The sequence below is a fragment of the Melospiza georgiana genome, chromosome 4 (genome assembly GCF_028018845.1).
Source record: "Melospiza georgiana isolate bMelGeo1 chromosome 4, bMelGeo1.pri, whole genome shotgun sequence".
Lineage (NCBI taxonomy): Eukaryota > Metazoa > Chordata > Aves > Passeriformes > Passerellidae > Melospiza > Melospiza georgiana.
In genome coordinates this window covers 19,088,745-19,105,193 of record NC_080433.1, presented here as the reverse complement: position 1 = coordinate 19,105,193, position 16,449 = coordinate 19,088,745, and the positions used below count along the sequence as shown (strand labels likewise).

The 16,449-nt window shown below is 40.1% G+C and overlaps 1 protein-coding gene across 1 annotated transcript in view; it reads left to right on the top strand.

Annotated features, from left to right (window-relative positions):
* AGK (acylglycerol kinase) overlaps positions 1–16,449 on the top strand; it is a 38,086-nt gene that overhangs the window by 8,354 nt on the left and 13,283 nt on the right. Inside the window, exons 2-10 of the mRNA XM_058023718.1 lie at positions 190–229; positions 4,301–4,380; positions 5,620–5,695; positions 7,039–7,131; positions 8,047–8,079; positions 10,030–10,124; positions 12,138–12,207; positions 12,987–13,066; positions 15,089–15,146. Of these exons, the coding sequence (XP_057879701.1) occupies positions 190–229; positions 4,301–4,380; positions 5,620–5,695; positions 7,039–7,131; positions 8,047–8,079; positions 10,030–10,124; positions 12,138–12,207; positions 12,987–13,066; positions 15,089–15,146 (625 nt within the window). The remainder of the gene's footprint in view (positions 1–189; positions 230–4,300; positions 4,381–5,619; positions 5,696–7,038; positions 7,132–8,046; positions 8,080–10,029; positions 10,125–12,137; positions 12,208–12,986; positions 13,067–15,088; positions 15,147–16,449) is intronic.

The window sequence follows — 16,449 nt, the reverse complement described above, 5'->3', positions numbered from 1 at the left end:
CATGCAGAAAAAAAAATGCATATGTGCATCAATGGGGATGTTTTATCCTTAAAATGTTTTGGGGTTTTTTCTGTTCCAATGTTGTCAAACTGTGTGTAAAAAGGGTATGTACCTACATTTTAAAAATGAGCAAATTGTTCTAAACTTACACAACATAATGTCCCCTCTCTTTTCTGTCTTACCTGATAGTGATAACCTGCTACGAAGAGCTGCATGCCAAGAAGCCCAGGTAATACTGTTTAAAGTAATAAAATTAGATTCAAATCTGCCTCTTATCTTGGTTGTGCAGGGCTCCTGAGATGTTCCCAGTGGGCCTTTCCTACGTGACAAGCCTTCTGATGCTGCCATCATCTGTGTTCTTTCCCTGGATGCCCAGGGGTGCTGCCCCTTGTGTGTCCTGGCTGCTGCTGCAGGGGAGGGCAGCATTATCCTTGGGGTGATCTTAATTGCTGCTGGAGCTACTCAGACCTCCATTGCTGCATGTGCTGTAAACCTCTGTGCCTGTAAACCTCTGGCAGGGAGATGATTTGTTGATGAGTGAAATCCCAGCCCCACCAGGAGGGGTGGATGCTGGGCAGAAGCAGCACAAACCACTTTGTGTCAGTGCCCTTGTCTGTTTGACCCTGGGTGACTTTATCAGGGGTGCCAGCTGTGATGTCTGACTGACCCAGCTCCTTTGGGACCCATCTCCTGGGAACTGCCTGGGGACAGCCTGGTTGCTGATCAGTGACAAGAAAGCCACTGTTTGGGGGGGAGAGTTACTCTCTCAGGGTACTGACTGTTGTATTTCTTAGCTTGTGGCCTGCATGGGCAAACTGCAGTCCACAAACTCCCATACTGCAATATTCCCACAAAGAAATCTTGTCCTTAATAAGCAGTCTCTTGGAGGTGTAAGTGCTGCTGCCCATGGATGACATAATTTCTGAAGGATTTAAAGAGTTTTTACCTCCCACAAAAAAAGTTTATTCTAAACCTGCCTCTTCATGACAGGTCTTTGACATTTTGGAAAGTGTAACACTGCTCCCATCATTGCTGTGTACTGGGGCCTGAGTAGAATGGTGAAAATTATTTTTCTCAGTAAAGAAGTGTTGTGCACCTGAATTATCCCAATTTTAGCCTGTCTGCTGTTGAAAGATTTTCACAGCAACTTGTCTTGTGCAATGGATCTTCATGCCAGAATTTATACAAGGGAACTCACTGCTCATGAAAAACAAGGAAAATCTTTCCCTGAAAATACTGCTTTCATAAACCATACTTGTAATTTCAGAGTCTTTATGTTTTCACTATTCATTTTTACTACATAATAACAAAGTGATAGAAGTTTTTTTATATGACAAAAAATGACCATTAGTACCTCAGTATTGGAAGCATGCTGACCAAATTAAACCAATTTTTCTAAAAGGAGTTGATTAAGTGGTTTGTGTGTATTGTCAAAAAGGTGTAAGTGCTAAGGAGAAGACAGGTACCAGCAGATAGTTCAGTTGTGGAAATCCTGAATTTCCCATTTCTTAAATCCAGTTATTAAGTGACAGCTTCTATTCCATTATGGCTTATTCTTAGAAATGAAAATACAAAAGCACTGTCAGTAGAGCTTCCTGCAATTTTAGTGGTTAAAGCCTGAGAAAATGTCCTGCAGAAGACTCCTGCATTAGAAAGGAATGAACCAGAAAGCCTAGTAATCAATTCTTGCTGCAATTTCCATTCTCACTGACGTGTCATTGCCAAATAGTGCTTGAAAACACACAGCAGTACTGCATTAAGGCATTAAGTGTCTGGTATTCTTCAGAATAACAACAATCTAAACTTGTTTGTAAAATGCTACTTGCTTTTATAGTGCTATATTGTAAGTATTGGGAAAAAAATAGAGACAAACTCACCAAAGAAAAGGTTTAGTTTGAATGAAGTGTGTGTGAAGTTCTTACTATTTTTACACTGGATTTTTAGGTTTTTAAGCCTGTTACGTTATCAAATTGATGAGGTAGCTGCCTTCCTGAGAGAGAATCCATGACAGCAGTATTTCATGCAAAGGTTCTGCCACATGTGTCTGAATTTAAATACCAGTTAATGATGCAGCCTTGGTGTAGCAAATGATTATGGAAAGATTCTGTGATGAAGAACCCATTTATGATATTTTTAACATTTTACACCTCTGTCTCTGGGATAAGTCAGTGTTAGCTGACTTGGTCTTCCTTGGCAGATCAGTCTTGCTGGTTGACCTTGTTGTTGCTGAACTCTGGGCGTGTGTAAAGAGGTGCTGTTTAGCTGGCAAACAATTCACTCAAGGATAGTTTCCTGTAAAAGAATGTAGTTCCTTTGCTGGTGTTCATAAAGCACTATAAAAGCTTTGTATAAAGGAATTTTCCAAGTTGTAGAATAGTGGTTGACATTTTAAAAGTCCAGAAATGTAATACCTGGAAGTGTGCTTGTGACCAGAAAGTGAAAAAGGCACTGACTTACCTAAATTATACCTTCATATATATATATATATTTAATAACCATTTTTATAGTATGACTATAAGTTGTCTTTACTTATGTTCTGCTCTGAAAGACTTCTAGAATATTGCATTATTATTTTTTTATTTCCTGTCTTACAAATCAGCATTTGCTTTAGAAATGCCCCTGTATGTAGCATAAATGTCTGAGTATATTACATAACGAAGCAATTATGTCATTACTAATAAAATCTTTATGAGCCTTGTTGGGTTGTTTAGAGCCTTGCTAGATTGTTTGGAGCATGGAAATACATTATTTTGTGCCCCCTAAGCAAATAATTAGTTGTTTCTAACAGCTGTAGCACACTAGAGGGCCCCTATTCCCCAATTCCCACCCAACAACTGCAATATAAGTTGGTCTGTTTTCCAGCTGATCTTTGAGTAAAGCTTAAGAGCTATTGATTTGTTTCACTTTCTTTGAAGATTTCTTTACTCTCAGCAACTTCTCTTATGCTTTTTCTCTCCTGAAGAAGACATTTGGATGTTTAAGCGGCACAGCCAGCTGTACCCTTCTTTAAATTGAGGTTTCCTGGAGGGGGATAGAATGTAAGAAAATAAAGATAGTGTAGAAAGTAATCTTACCCCTAAGGAGTTGCAGCTGGGCCAATTATCAAAGATTAGGAGCAGGCCTGACTTTAACAGGCCACAGCTGTAAGCAATGAGAAGAAGAGTGCTATAAAAGAGTGGGGTGGCTGGGGGAGAAGGAAGAGTCAGTGCTCTGAGGAGTTGCCCACGAGAAACACCAAGAAGGTATGGAGCTTTTGCTGTGAGGAGACAATGGTATGGAACCCCTGTAGTAAGGTGCCAACAGTTTCCTGAGCAAAGTTTGCAAGTGGAATTAATAATGAGTTTTAGTGGCTAACAGCCACTAAAATGTACTGGGTTTTGTGTACAGTATCACCTCCTTCAATATAAAAATTCCTGCTAGGGGTTAACTTCCTAGGGAAAGGGGAAAAAAGCCAGGAACAGTTCTCTGGGCCATGTTCAGCATGGTAGTCTTTGGTTCCTACTCTTTGTGGGGCTTCTGGATGGTATTGCTGGATACCTTGTATTCCTTGTGTTCAAGTCTAGTTGGATTTGGTGTGAGGATGCCTTTAAGTGACCTGGAAGTTTATAGAGCAGGATAGAACGTGTGGAAGTTTTGCATTTCCTTGCCTGTGCTGAACAGCTTTGGAAATAGGTCCAAAGTGCAAGAGGCTTTGTGGAGAAACTCTCAAAGAATTTAAAATTGAAACACCTCTTCAGAATTGGATTAAAAGTTGAGGAGGGATTTAATGATTTTTATAGAGAGAGATTAGCTTAAAAAAAGTTGAAGAAACAGTGGACTTGCTTATAGGTCAAGGCAGATTCTCTTGTAATTATCTTTCCTGTCTTCAAAAACTGAAGCATAGAAAATACTGAAATGAGTAGAAGAGATGGAGGATTTAAAGTTCAGAAGTTGGAAAGAATGCAGAAAGAAGGTGGCAGGGAGGTGTATGAGAATTACATAAGGAGAGAAAATCCAGTAACCTTGGAGTCAAGGAGAGCTCCCTGGATTTCTGCCCGTTGCAGAAAACCAGAGGTTGACAAAAACGAAATGGTGGTGGAAATGTAAAAATGAGCTAAAGAGTACTTATGACAGTGATGTGAGCTGCTGCTGAGAGTGTGGGTCTTTGAATAAGAGACCTGTACAATGGCTGAAGGTAGAAGTCATTTGAATGTCATGAGGCTTGAAAGCCCATTGACATTTGTAGAGATGCATTATTTTGAACTGTTTTAGCAGTGTGCTTAAAAGATAAACTGAGCCCTGCTCTTTTTCTCTTCCTTAGGCTTTTGGCAACCAGCTGATGCCTGCCACTATGCCATTGAAGAAAGCAACAGTCTTGCTCAACCCAGCAGCTTGCAAAGGGTAAAATTCCCCCTTCCCAGCACTCTCATTTGAAGCACTCTCTCTGCATTTTTACTCTGCTATCCACTATAAAAGCCAGCCAGATTTTTGAGCTCATTTTTGCCTCCCTCTGATGCCAAGCTGGTGCTATGTAACTATGCCAGACTTCATTTCACCAGATATACTGGGATGAGAAATAGAATTAATTGCTTGAGATGGAAGAATGATTTCTAAACATATATATATTTAATTTTTTTCTTTGATTCTGTGTTTCGGCCTTTGTCATTCCCTCGTATGTAGAATTCCTTTGTATTCCTTCCAAACTTTTGCTTTTGATATATTTCCATCCTCAAAAACTATAGAAGTAAGAGATGACCTTGATTGCTTCAAGTCTTGAAGCTGGCAAGAAGTGATCTTACTTCTGTGGGAACCTGCCCTTGAAAGGGATGTGCCCACAAACTGAGAGGCTAAATATGAGCTTGGAGCAGGACTCCTGGAAGAGCTGGGTTGCTATTTTTATGTGCTCATTAGCAGAAAAAACATCATCTTGGGTCTGATGGGTGTCTGTTTCTGCTGATCAAATAAACTTTGGAATAGTTGCATTTTGTGGAGGGGCAGAGAGTTGTTACTACCAATATAAGGGGAATATTATAGCTGATGTGAAAGTGCTCAGACACATGCTTTTGAGTCTGGAAAATGCGTAGTATTAACCAAGTCTCATGTTTCTACTTGCAAACAATTTTTAGTTAGTGATATAATTATTTTGTGTTGCAATGACAGGCATAAAATTATCAGTCCTGCCACAAAAAAGGACAGAATTTTGCTTCTAACCTTGTTTAATAATAAGTAGTAATTAATAATCAGGATTTTAAAAATACTTTTTAAAGCCTATATGGGCTTCTTTGTGGTCCCAAAGGCTAGTGCTTTGTAAGTCATTAATTTTCTAATAAATTTCTTTCTGGAGATATTAATTTGTTTTAATGGGTTTTTAAAATTATTTTTGGCAAAAGTAAGATAGCATCTTGTGCACTTATTAAAACTGCAACAAAACCCTAACATCTGAGATATGAGACTAGAAATGTAATGCATTTGAACCACATGAAATCTCATCTTTCCTCACTGTCAGGTTGAGTGACTGATTGTGGAGATTGAATGCTTGGTTTTAAGTAGATTTCTTCTTGCTATTCATTTGTTTCTTTCCTTTTTAATTTTTTTTCAGCCACAGGCATCATTAAACAGTTTTTACTCTGTTATTTCTAGCAAAGCTGGGAACCTTTTTGAAAAGAATGCTGCACCAATCTTGCACTTATCTGGCTTGGATGTAACTATTGTTAAGGTAAGAATTGATAGGTCCTGCTGCTGTGGAAATATTGACTCTTCTTTCTCCTCTTGAAGTATTGAAATTCAAACCTGTATGCATTTGAAATTCTCAGTTGTCCTGTAGACATCTTATAGGAAGAAATAAACACTGAGATATTAGACAGGTACCTAATCTTTTTAATTCACAGTTGATTTTCAAACAGTGTAGTGAGATTTTAATTTTCAGCTAAAGCAGTACATATGCTTGTTTGTCTGTCTCAAGCAGCCCTTCTATAATTCATGTTTGAGAAAAATCTCTCTAAATATTTGAGTGCTGGCTAGTGGTGCGTGCCCATTGCTGTTGAATTTGTCATTTCTGCCTGAACTTGAAGAATTGAAAAGTGAGGAATTTTGACATCCAGTTGAGCTGTTCGGATTAATTAAAAATAACCTCTTATCTTTACACTCAAATTATTTGTGTCTCTCCAAGTAATTCAACATTCCCACCATGAAAGCAGGGCACTGAGCTCTAAATGGTGCGAGTTAACAAACAGGTTTCCTTTGGAAAGAGAAGAACAAGGAAACATTGAAGGGATTCTGCTCTTTCTGCAGTTTTTTTGAGGCTGTGATTATGTGGATTGCTTAATAGTCAGTGTGCCCTAACAGCAGAGTACTCTGATATGCATCTTTCTGTCTTGGAATCTTTTCCACAAGGTTTAGTATTAAAATGCTCTTTTTATTAATCCCTTTCTCTGATCAGTAAATGTACCTAGTCCCACCCTAAGAGAAGAAATCATTTTGCAAGACTTAAAACTGATGCTTGGTAGTGTTAGACTCAACAAGTTGGCAGAACAGGGCTGGGTAAGGAAGTGAGGCTGAGATGACTCTGTAAAAGACATGAATTTTTCAGAAAACAGTTTTAATGGTTTAAAAAGTCAGTACTCTTCACTGCTAAATCCATTGTCAGTGGCTGTCAGGCAATGGCCTTTTGTGTAGTTGATGCTGTGTTTCAGGAGATGCACTTGAGCACTTTGGCTGTAAAAGATAGTTTTTCTGCAAGTGATTGGCTCCTGGATTTGTTTCAATGTAATATTACCTGGAAATAAGATGGTTACTGTGGTATTCTAGATCTATTGAGTAAGATTTGCTCTGATATGTCATTTAACCTCTGTCTGTGTGTGTGTTTACTTGCACATAATATAATATGCATCAATCTGGTTTTATAAGTTGAAAAAAACCCTGAATGTAAGTAATATACAGTACTGTGTGCCTATATAAAAATAACTATTAACCAAATGGATAGATTATTCTTATTTCTATGAAAGAGATACACTAAAAATAGTCATTTGAGTGCTCATGTTTGGATCTCTGTTTCTTCAGACTGATTACGAGGGACAAGCAAAAGAGCTTCTGGAACTAATGGAAAACACAGATCTGATCATTGTTGCAGGAGGAGATGGCACAGTCCAAGAGGTACTGCAGGAGCCTGGTTTGTTGAGAATCATGGTTGGGCTGAGGGCAAGAAGATTCAGTCTGTGCAATGTAGCAGCATCATAACAACTGTTCCTAGAGATCTGTCCAGTTTAGAATCTGTGTTTTTAGTAAATGTTCTAATATTCTGGGGACAGAATACTCTGCTTGGTATTAGTCTTAAGAGATGATGGGAGGGGGGACAAAAAGAATGTGTGACGTAGCTATCTTCCAGAGCTTTATTCTGGAATAAGCAAACTCTTTGGAGGGACATTATTCTAACTTTTTCTTTCTGTGTGATGTAGTTGTAGTGGTTTGGTTTTCAAAGTTCCTTCCTCTCTATGAACTCCCCAAGAGGAATGCATATTTTCCTAAGTGGGAATCAGATAATTTAAAAGTTATGTGGGAATGATAACAAAGCTTGGAACGTATTTAATAAATGCCTATTGTCAAGATGATTAATGACTGGAGCAGAACTGGGGGATACTCTCTTTTTCAAGACTGTATTTTATTCAAGCAGTTCCTGATTTCTAACTACTGATTTCATAAGACAATGGCTTAATGAATACAGTGACCTTAAGAGAAAGAGATCAGAATACATCTGTAGGTCATTCTGGCCTTGTGTTAATTGCACTGATCAGTGCTGGTTTTGCATTATGCAGAGCATTATTCAGTGTTAAAACATTTACACTGGCATTGGTTGTGGTACCAGCATGTACTCAGGCACACTCATAAACCTGTTGTTTCCAACATGTTTGCAGGCTTAACGTTCCTCCTTTCCCATGTAAACAACTGTAGCACCTTCCATAAAAGGGTAGCTGCTCCTTAAATGTCAAAGATTAAATGTGGTTAAGAATTTAATCTGTTCTTACTGTAACTGAAAAATAAAATTCTTAGAGCATTTCCCATGTTTTTCAGGTCATAACTGGACTTCTCCGTAGAGCAGATGAGGTGAGAAGGTGTCATGTTAAAAACTGTGTTTATTTCTTGGAGTGTCTTGTGCATGCACTGTGGTCTCTTGGCCTCAGCTGCCTCCAGCAAATACTTTGCTTACTACTCTGGAGCCAGCTTTCTGTGCAGCCATCCAGCTGGGCTGCTGTCCTGCAATGCTGCCTGCTGTTCTTTGTTCCCTTTCTGAAGGAGTGCAGTGACTCCCAAGCCATGGCTTTGGGAAGTTTCCAGCATCAGAGCAGGGATTGTGGAGAAACCAAATGCTCAATTTTCAAAGACCCGTGGACCAGCTGTGCATGCCACTTTGTTTGGCAGAAGGATTGGGCAGAAATACATGTTTTTCTTGTGTTTGTACAGGCTTGAAACTGAATTCAGTTATGGTCACACTCCTACTGCTTTGGGATTGCTTTGCTGTTTCTTCAAGCAGTGCATATCTACCTATGCAGATGGCTGTACTAAGCAAATTTTAACCTCTCAAGGTGGATCACTCTGAATGGAAATGAGAGAGATTTTTCTTTTTCAAGTGGGAGGACAGTGTTATTGAAGAAAGGAGGGAATCATTGTTCCCAAAACCTTCTGGCAGGAGCTGGCTAAAACTCAATTAAACAATCCAGACAAGATTATGATGATACCCTTGGCAGCTTGAATTGTATCTGTTTAGACATTTGCTTTGTCTGAATGTGACAAGGGGGACTCTGCAACCAAGTCAATATTTTTAAAGGAAGGCTAGTTATATCAATTCTGGTGCATCATTGTTTTAAATCTAATATTATTATAGTTGGATGCTGAGACTTTTATAATCTGACAATAGTGGAAGCAAAGTTTAGAGGCTTTACTGGCTACCTTCTCTTTATTTTTTGGCTTCTTATGTTGATGTAGCTTGGATCATTTTGCAGTAGTGTAGGGAATTCTGCATCCAGCACAACTATGGGTGGAATACTGCATTATAGCATTGCCACTGTGTCACTTCATGTTTTTGGCCAAGGAATTCTTGTCCATCATGTCACTGTGTCCTAGGAGCAGAGATCAGCTCTCGAGCTCCCTCTCTCTGTGCCCTGCTTCCCTTTTCCCTTGGGGGTGTCACACCACTGTTGCCTGCATGAGAGCCTGTGCAGGGGATTCCAGAAGCTCTGTTCCTGGCAGCCAGGGGAGCAGAGCTTCACTGCAGGAGCTGCAGACAGCCTTTCATCTGCACACTGCAGAGCAGTGCTGAAGAAAATGAGAGCAGGGTGTTTGAGAGTGTTAGCCCCTGCAGGTGACAGAGACCCAGCAGGGCAGAGGGCTTGGGTGTGCAGTGAGAGGGAAATTCCCAGGTGGCTGCAGACTGGCTGTGTCCTGGTGTGGCTGGCAGCATCCCCCAGGACAGGCATGGTGCACTGGGGTATGGGGTAGTTTACACTGCTTTGCTGACATGCTTCAAAAAGCAAGGTTTGAGATGAGGTACAGGGTAATAACCTGCTCCTTCAACAAGCCCTTTTGCTGAGCAGCTGTAGAAAAAAATAATATGGTCAGTGAGTTCCAAAAATTAGACCTTCTGCTGCTTCATGATTTGGATGGCAGAGCAATCAATTAATTTCCTTTCCTTAAGTGTGAAAATCTCTTTGCTGTGCAAGATTACTCTGTCAGAGGGGGATTTCTGCAGTGGTAAATGGGATTCACAGCCTGTGATGGCTCCATCAGTATTAAGGAAGATGGCAGATTGCTGACAGAATCCATGCATTAGTTGGGATGTGGCTGCCAAAATGCATGTAACAATGCTCTTAATGATTACAGAGAGCTCCTTTGTACCCAGTTGGCAGTGGTGGCTTCACAGATTTGGGTGCCATGTTCTGAGTCATTGTGTGAGGAAGTGCCTGGTGCTCACTGCCAAAGGGGTGATGCCAGACACAGCTGTGATCTCCACACAGGAAGCTTCATGCAAATGTTAATTTATTCTCCTTATGTGTCCAGGCTGCCTTCAGTAAGATTCCTATAGGATTCATACCCCTTGGAAAAACTTGCACTTTGAGCCACACACTGTACCCTGAGTGCACAAATCAAGTCCAGTAAGTATCACATATTTCTGAAACATGGTTTATTGTTCTCAAGAAGCAGTGCTTCTTGGTAGCTTGATGCTTTTCTTTTTCTTCTGTGTTACATAGAAGTTGGCAGTCTCTGGGCAGAGCCTGATGATTCTCTGGACTTACCTGAGTTAATGACTTCCAAAAACTGACTAATAATTAAAAGAAGGAAATGTATGTATTATTAGAAATCATTTGCTGTGGCTAATTTCTCTGTGATCGTGTGATGCTCAGAGTTTAAAAAGAAAAAGAGATTAAAAGGATCAGCCTCTTAAGAATAGCAGAAAGGGTATGACAAGGATATAGCAAGGATTTGACAAAATAAGCCAAAAATAAGTCCTCTTTCTGACCCTTCTCCAGTCTAAGAATTCTAGAAACCAGTCCACATATAGCCTGGTTAGAACCTGCAAAGTAAGGCATACAGCAATATGGGAAAGGTTGGAATCCCATTACTGACTTTTGCAGGGCAGAACTGACTTTCCCTGTGGTGGGACTGATGCTGGCAGTAATCCAACAACTCAATTCTTCAGCATCCTCAATATGATCCAGTCCGGTGATATCTGTTGTTTGCAGTTCAGTTTGCTGCAGGATTGTTTTGTCCACTTCTATAGAGAAAAGAGAGTCAATCTTTCTTTTCCCCACACTTCATCTCTTTTCAATTTTTCCCTTCCTCTCCTCTCATAATAATGAATATATTTCTTCTTGGTCCTGAAATCTTTTCACTCTCACTCTCCCAGTAACTCATTAACATTGTTCTCTTTGTGGAGCCCTTGCTAGTATCCATCATATGTAAAACCCACGAGTCAGCTGGCATAACATCCTTCCTTAAAACTACCAGAGGGCTTTGAAGCCCAGAAATGTGGACAAGGCTGTAATCAGCAGCTAAGATTAAAATAATAATTTATGTTTGGGTTCTAAAGAAGCTGTTTGAAATGGATGATCTTCTTGTGCCAAGGTAATGAACTGTGCAGGTGGGACTGCAGCACACTGGAGAAGTTGAAGGTAATTTGGTCAATGGGCCGCTCAACAACCCGCACCAGTGGCAGAACCTGAGTTGAGAAGTGCAGAAGTAATATTTTTGGAAGAAATATTTGGACTTTGGATCCTTCAGCACTCTCTTGGGAGTGTAGGAACTGTAAAGGTCTTAGAGACAGATAAGAGCTGGGAGAGAAGATGGGCTGTGGGAAGAGCAGCTTCCTTATCTGTCTCACTGTTGTAATCCTGATGAAACCAAAGGCAGTTTCTCCCACTGATTCATATGAATATCAGGCTGGATCTGAAAACTGCATTTTTTCCTTGTCCAGCTGAGACACTGGAAACATATGCAGTATGGAAACTAAATATTACCCAACTTTGAAAACAAAGAAGGGGTTTCAATCAAGTATATGCTTCAAGGTTTGAACATAGACTATTTAGTGGACTTAAAAGATTTTGTAACCAAAGTGCCCTGGCTACTGTCCACAACTGAATGGTGACCTAAACAATATGGGCACTGCTGATAGGTAGATTTACATTGATTAAAAACTTCAAAATAAATTAGCACATACTAATGCAGTTCAATCTCAGACATATGAGTTGAGACCAGTCATGCTGTCCCATGCTCTCCCAGGCTGTAACACTTGCTACCACTAAAATAAAACCACGATTTATGTCCTTAATGTGTTAAATATCTGAAATAGGAGGTAACACAGTTGGCCTCTGACCTCCCAGGTTAGCTCAGAAAGGAGAACTATCTCAAAAGCTTAGACTGATAATTTCATTTTGCTGTTTTCTGTATTTTGCTGTTTGTTAGGTTTTGGCATGTGTTGCAACCACCCATTTTGCTTTCTGATTTCAGTTGAGTGCAGCACGTTTCCCTGGGGTTTTTACTTTTGCTGAAAAAAAGCCCTACTTGGGCTCATAGTGGAATTTGCTAGGGAAAAAAAAGTAATTTTAAAGCTTACTCATTTCTTTTATTCCTGTTTGGTTTCCTTTGCTTTTTTCCTGTTTGTTTTGCAGACATATTACTAATGCTACATTGGCCATTTTGAAAGGAGAGACAGTTCCACTTGATGTCTTACAGATCAAGGTGAAAGCATCTACTTACTTGGAAACCAACATTTCTAAAGCTTTCCCGTTCTGATGTTTTTGTGTTTACATGGACTGGTTTTCCTCTGTGTCTTGCTGTTATGAATTTTAGTTTCTGATATCAGCAGTTCTGCTGGCAGTCATTTCTCCACCATGTGCTATGGCATCAGACAATCTAAACAGAAGAAAACACTAGAATGCCTCAACATTGCCTTTCTTTGAGACTCAGAATATTGATGAATACAAAACTTACTACAGTGGTGTTTCTGTAGCAATGGTGAGAGATAGCAATAGCTGTCTGCTGATTTGATGCTTTCATGTGGATTGTGAAGTTAATAGCTTTCTTGACAAATTGTAAAATACAAAATTGGAAAACCTTTGACTATGCCTCGTGTGGTTTCTGAATATTATTTTTCTGTTCAGTTGTAGAATGGACATTTCTGCAGCAAGAGTGTTGTGTTGCTGTGCAGAGCTCCTTGCTTTTGGCTAACAGTCAAATCCACGAAATGAAATGGCCATTGCTGGGTGTGCAGTCAAACTCAGGCTACCTGCTCAAAACTTCTCCTCTTATATTCCTCCCCGGAGCAGATGGAATGTACAGTGCTTAAATTCTGCTAAGCTTTATTGCTGTTAGCTCTTTGTCATACCTCTTCTGTTAAATTTCTGTGTAGAAATTTAACAGAAGTTTTTATGTAGCAATGCTGTTTTTCAAACTTGAGGAAATAAAGCTGGAAAAAAAGTAAGAGAAAGCAATTTTGCAGTGTTTATTTTTCTTTACAGGGAAAAAAGGAGCAGCCTGTGTTTGCAGTCTCTGGTTTAAGATGGGGATCTTATAGAGATGCAGGAGTTAAAGCTAGCAAGTAAGAAAATACTATTTTTTGAACCTGTACCCTTTTTAGTATCTGTTGCCTAAAAAGATACACTCCCTTCTCTCAAGGAAGTCTTTTTATGAATGTAGGCATCTGACAGGCAGAGGCACCCACTCTTGCTGGATCTTTCATTACACACATGAGAGTGTAAGATGTATCAGAATTCTTGTAATTTGAAATAAATATTTGGTGCTGGACTGTTCTTTTAAGTATTTACTTTCTTCTTGCCTTGTGGTATCTGCTTCTGGAACTTTATTGTTCAGAGGGAAAATCTCTCCCTTGAGTAAAGTCTAAGTAAAGTAATTGGCCATTGTTTTTCATCATCTGCCAATGAAAAGCTGTGTGTGTACTCTGAAACTCAATTCCAGCAAGGGACATCAGATGCAGTAGAAATGCCTTCAGGTTCCTGCCAGAAGTGGCATGGACTGTGCTATCTGATGACTGTTCTCTGAATGGCAAACTCATAATTATTGGGCTTTCTCCAAATGGACGCTTAATATGTCAGTGTCTGTGTATCAAATGACATTATCTGCTGAAGGAGCAGCAGAGCCAAAGCAGCTCACTCCCCAAACTCTTATGGAGGAAATGTAGTAAAACCTGTAAGGAAATACCATGTGCTTTGTGAATGAGCTGTCTTTGTCAGGAAGAGGTAGCAGACCTCTGGAGTTTATCTGGCAAATGTTTGAGTAGGTTTAAGAGGGGATGGGGGAGATGGAGTACTCAGGTTGTTGGTCCCTGGGAGGCCAGGGACATTCTTAGGGGGCTGTGTAGGTGCTGACTTGGCTGTGCTGCAGGCTCTCCTGCTGATTGCAGCCCCCAGTCCAAGGAAGTGCTCTTCTCTCTGCTCTGCACTCCTGCTGGCCTTCCTGCCCATGCCCTGCTTTTCTCCTGGTGTCAGCCTTTGCATCTTTCCCTGCAGCACTTCCCTTTTGCAAGAGTCCTTTGGGCTCAGTGCTGGAGGCATGACAGCACCTTTGGTACATGAGGCACACGAACGTCCTCAAGCCCTGCTTCCTTCCATAAATGTTTTTGAATGCAGAGAAATGTGTCCAGCTTGGAAAGCACTTCAGCAACAAATGAACAAGTGCTCAGAGTCTGCTTGGAACAAAATCCTCGTGTGCTTGTCCTGTTTTTATACTTTCCCACTTCCTCCACTTTTGCTCCCTGTGAGAGATGGGTTATTGGACTAAAAGCATTTGGTGTGTTCCAGTGCAGCTGATCGTAAACTGAAAAGAACTCAAAGGGGAGTTAAGCCATGAGACACAGTTCCAGAAGTGTGTCTGACAGTCCCTCTGCGAAGGACTGTGCTGCTGGAGATGTAGTGCTGTCATATGTTACTATTTTACAGACAATTTCATGGCTTGAGGGGAGTGGTGGCACATTTGCATGCCTTAATGGTTGATGAGACCCTTAAATCTGCAGAATTCTTGAGCTGGTGGTGTTCAATGTGCTTTGTTGACCCTCTTTGGTGAATGACACTGATCAGAATGTTCCAAGCCTGCCTAAATACAGTCACATCTTTAGATTCTGTACAGTGCTGTATGGATGGCAGGATTTTTATTTTGTAAAACCCTGATTTTGATGTGAGAATCTTTTGGGACTTACGAACGTTGGCTGGTTCTTTTGTCACTGAAGCCTTTGGCTTTTGTTTGTTTCCTCCAATCTTTGAAATTTGCTGTATTGCATGTTGGAGATGCACACCATCAGCTGTTAGACCGCAGACCTTTGAATCATCCCCAGTTGTCTCCCATAACAAATAAAATTCTGATAGTGAGATGTCCTGCTGCCTGTAGTGAAGATTATACACTGCATTTTGGTGATGTGTAACTCAGGATAGGGATGTCACTGCTGGGCTGCTGGTGATGTGTAGAAACTATTTTACTGTATCAAAAAGCTAAAGGTTGTCTGGGAGCACTAACTCAGTCTGTATGCTCTGACTATATGCAGAGTTTCTCCCTTTCCCAGTATTGATCCCTGGATATCTTAGAAATTGTATTTCTGTTCTTTTTCCAGGTACTGGTACCTTGGGCCTCTGAAAACCAAAGCAGCTCATTTGTTCAGTGTATTTAAGGTAAACATTAATTGTGAGGAATGTGTTTGGGAAATGAACAGGCTGACTTTGCTTTGTAAAATATGGCTGCAAGCTTTCCTGAAGGATTCTGATAACAATATAAAATGGGGCTAAAACTCAACTTGTTAAAAAAAGCCTACCAATTGATAGATTACTGCTGAAGAGAGGAAGGAGAAGAAAAATACTTCTAATTTTTTTTTAATTTTTGCTACAAGATCACCAGGGGAAGCCAGTAACCCCCTGTGAAACTGGTGAGCAGCAGTGGTGGAGTGCTAAAGTGCTCAGCCACATTTTCTCAACAGTCTTTGTAATAACATTTCACTCTGATTTATTCATCTGGCAGAAGGGTCTATAATTAGACTGCTCATGCACATTGATAATCAGGCTTCCTTGTGTAGTAAAATGAACATCAAGATGAATAGCTTTTATCTCACCTTAAACTTTCCTGTTGCTTAAAATTGATCCTGGAAAGATTTAAATTTGACCTGCATTAAAGGTAAGGCATTTTCATTCACATGGTTTTCCTTTTCTCTCAACATACAAGGAGCCTCCTGAAAGGCAGTGAAAATGCCCAGGAGCTGGTACAGCAGATCAAATAGTGCAGTCTAGCCATGCTGTCTGTGACAATGTCAGTGCTTCCTTTAGAGGCAGCTCCTGTAAAGGGGATTAATAGTAATGTATCCAGAAAAGTTGGGAAGGCTTTTCCCCCCCTCTCATCCACAGAAAATTTGAGGTTATGCTTCTGTGTTCTGGCATTCTAGCTAGAAACCTATTCTTCTTTTCTGTCCACCTCCTTTCTCACTTTTTTTTGAGTCCTTAGGTTCAGCTGGGGCTGGTGATAGTGGATTTCTCTGGTGAGCTATTAATTGTACATTAAAAAGATCTGTTTAACCTGCTGAAGGTTAAAGAGAAGTGCCCACTTCTTCAGCCATTTAGATAGAAAACTTTCTACCTGATCTCACCTAATTGTGATATTCACATGTGCCTCTTGTGTTATGATTTTAATTTCTACAAGAGGTGTCTCCAGCCTGTTGAGTTTAATCTCTTCCTGGCTTGTGTTTGCTGCTCCACACTTCATATTTTCTGGTTTTACTGGGGGTGTCTCTTGAAACAGAATGACCTGTAGCTGAAAAAGAGTGTAATTGGAAATATCACCTCTGATATTGGTAGGGGCATTGTTATGAGTGTTATCATCTTTTCTAAAATACACAAGCTTAAATTATCACAGCATTTCTGCTTTTCCATTTAATCATTAATATTTATTGTTTGTGTACTGCCCTACTGATACAACCTCTGTTTGTCC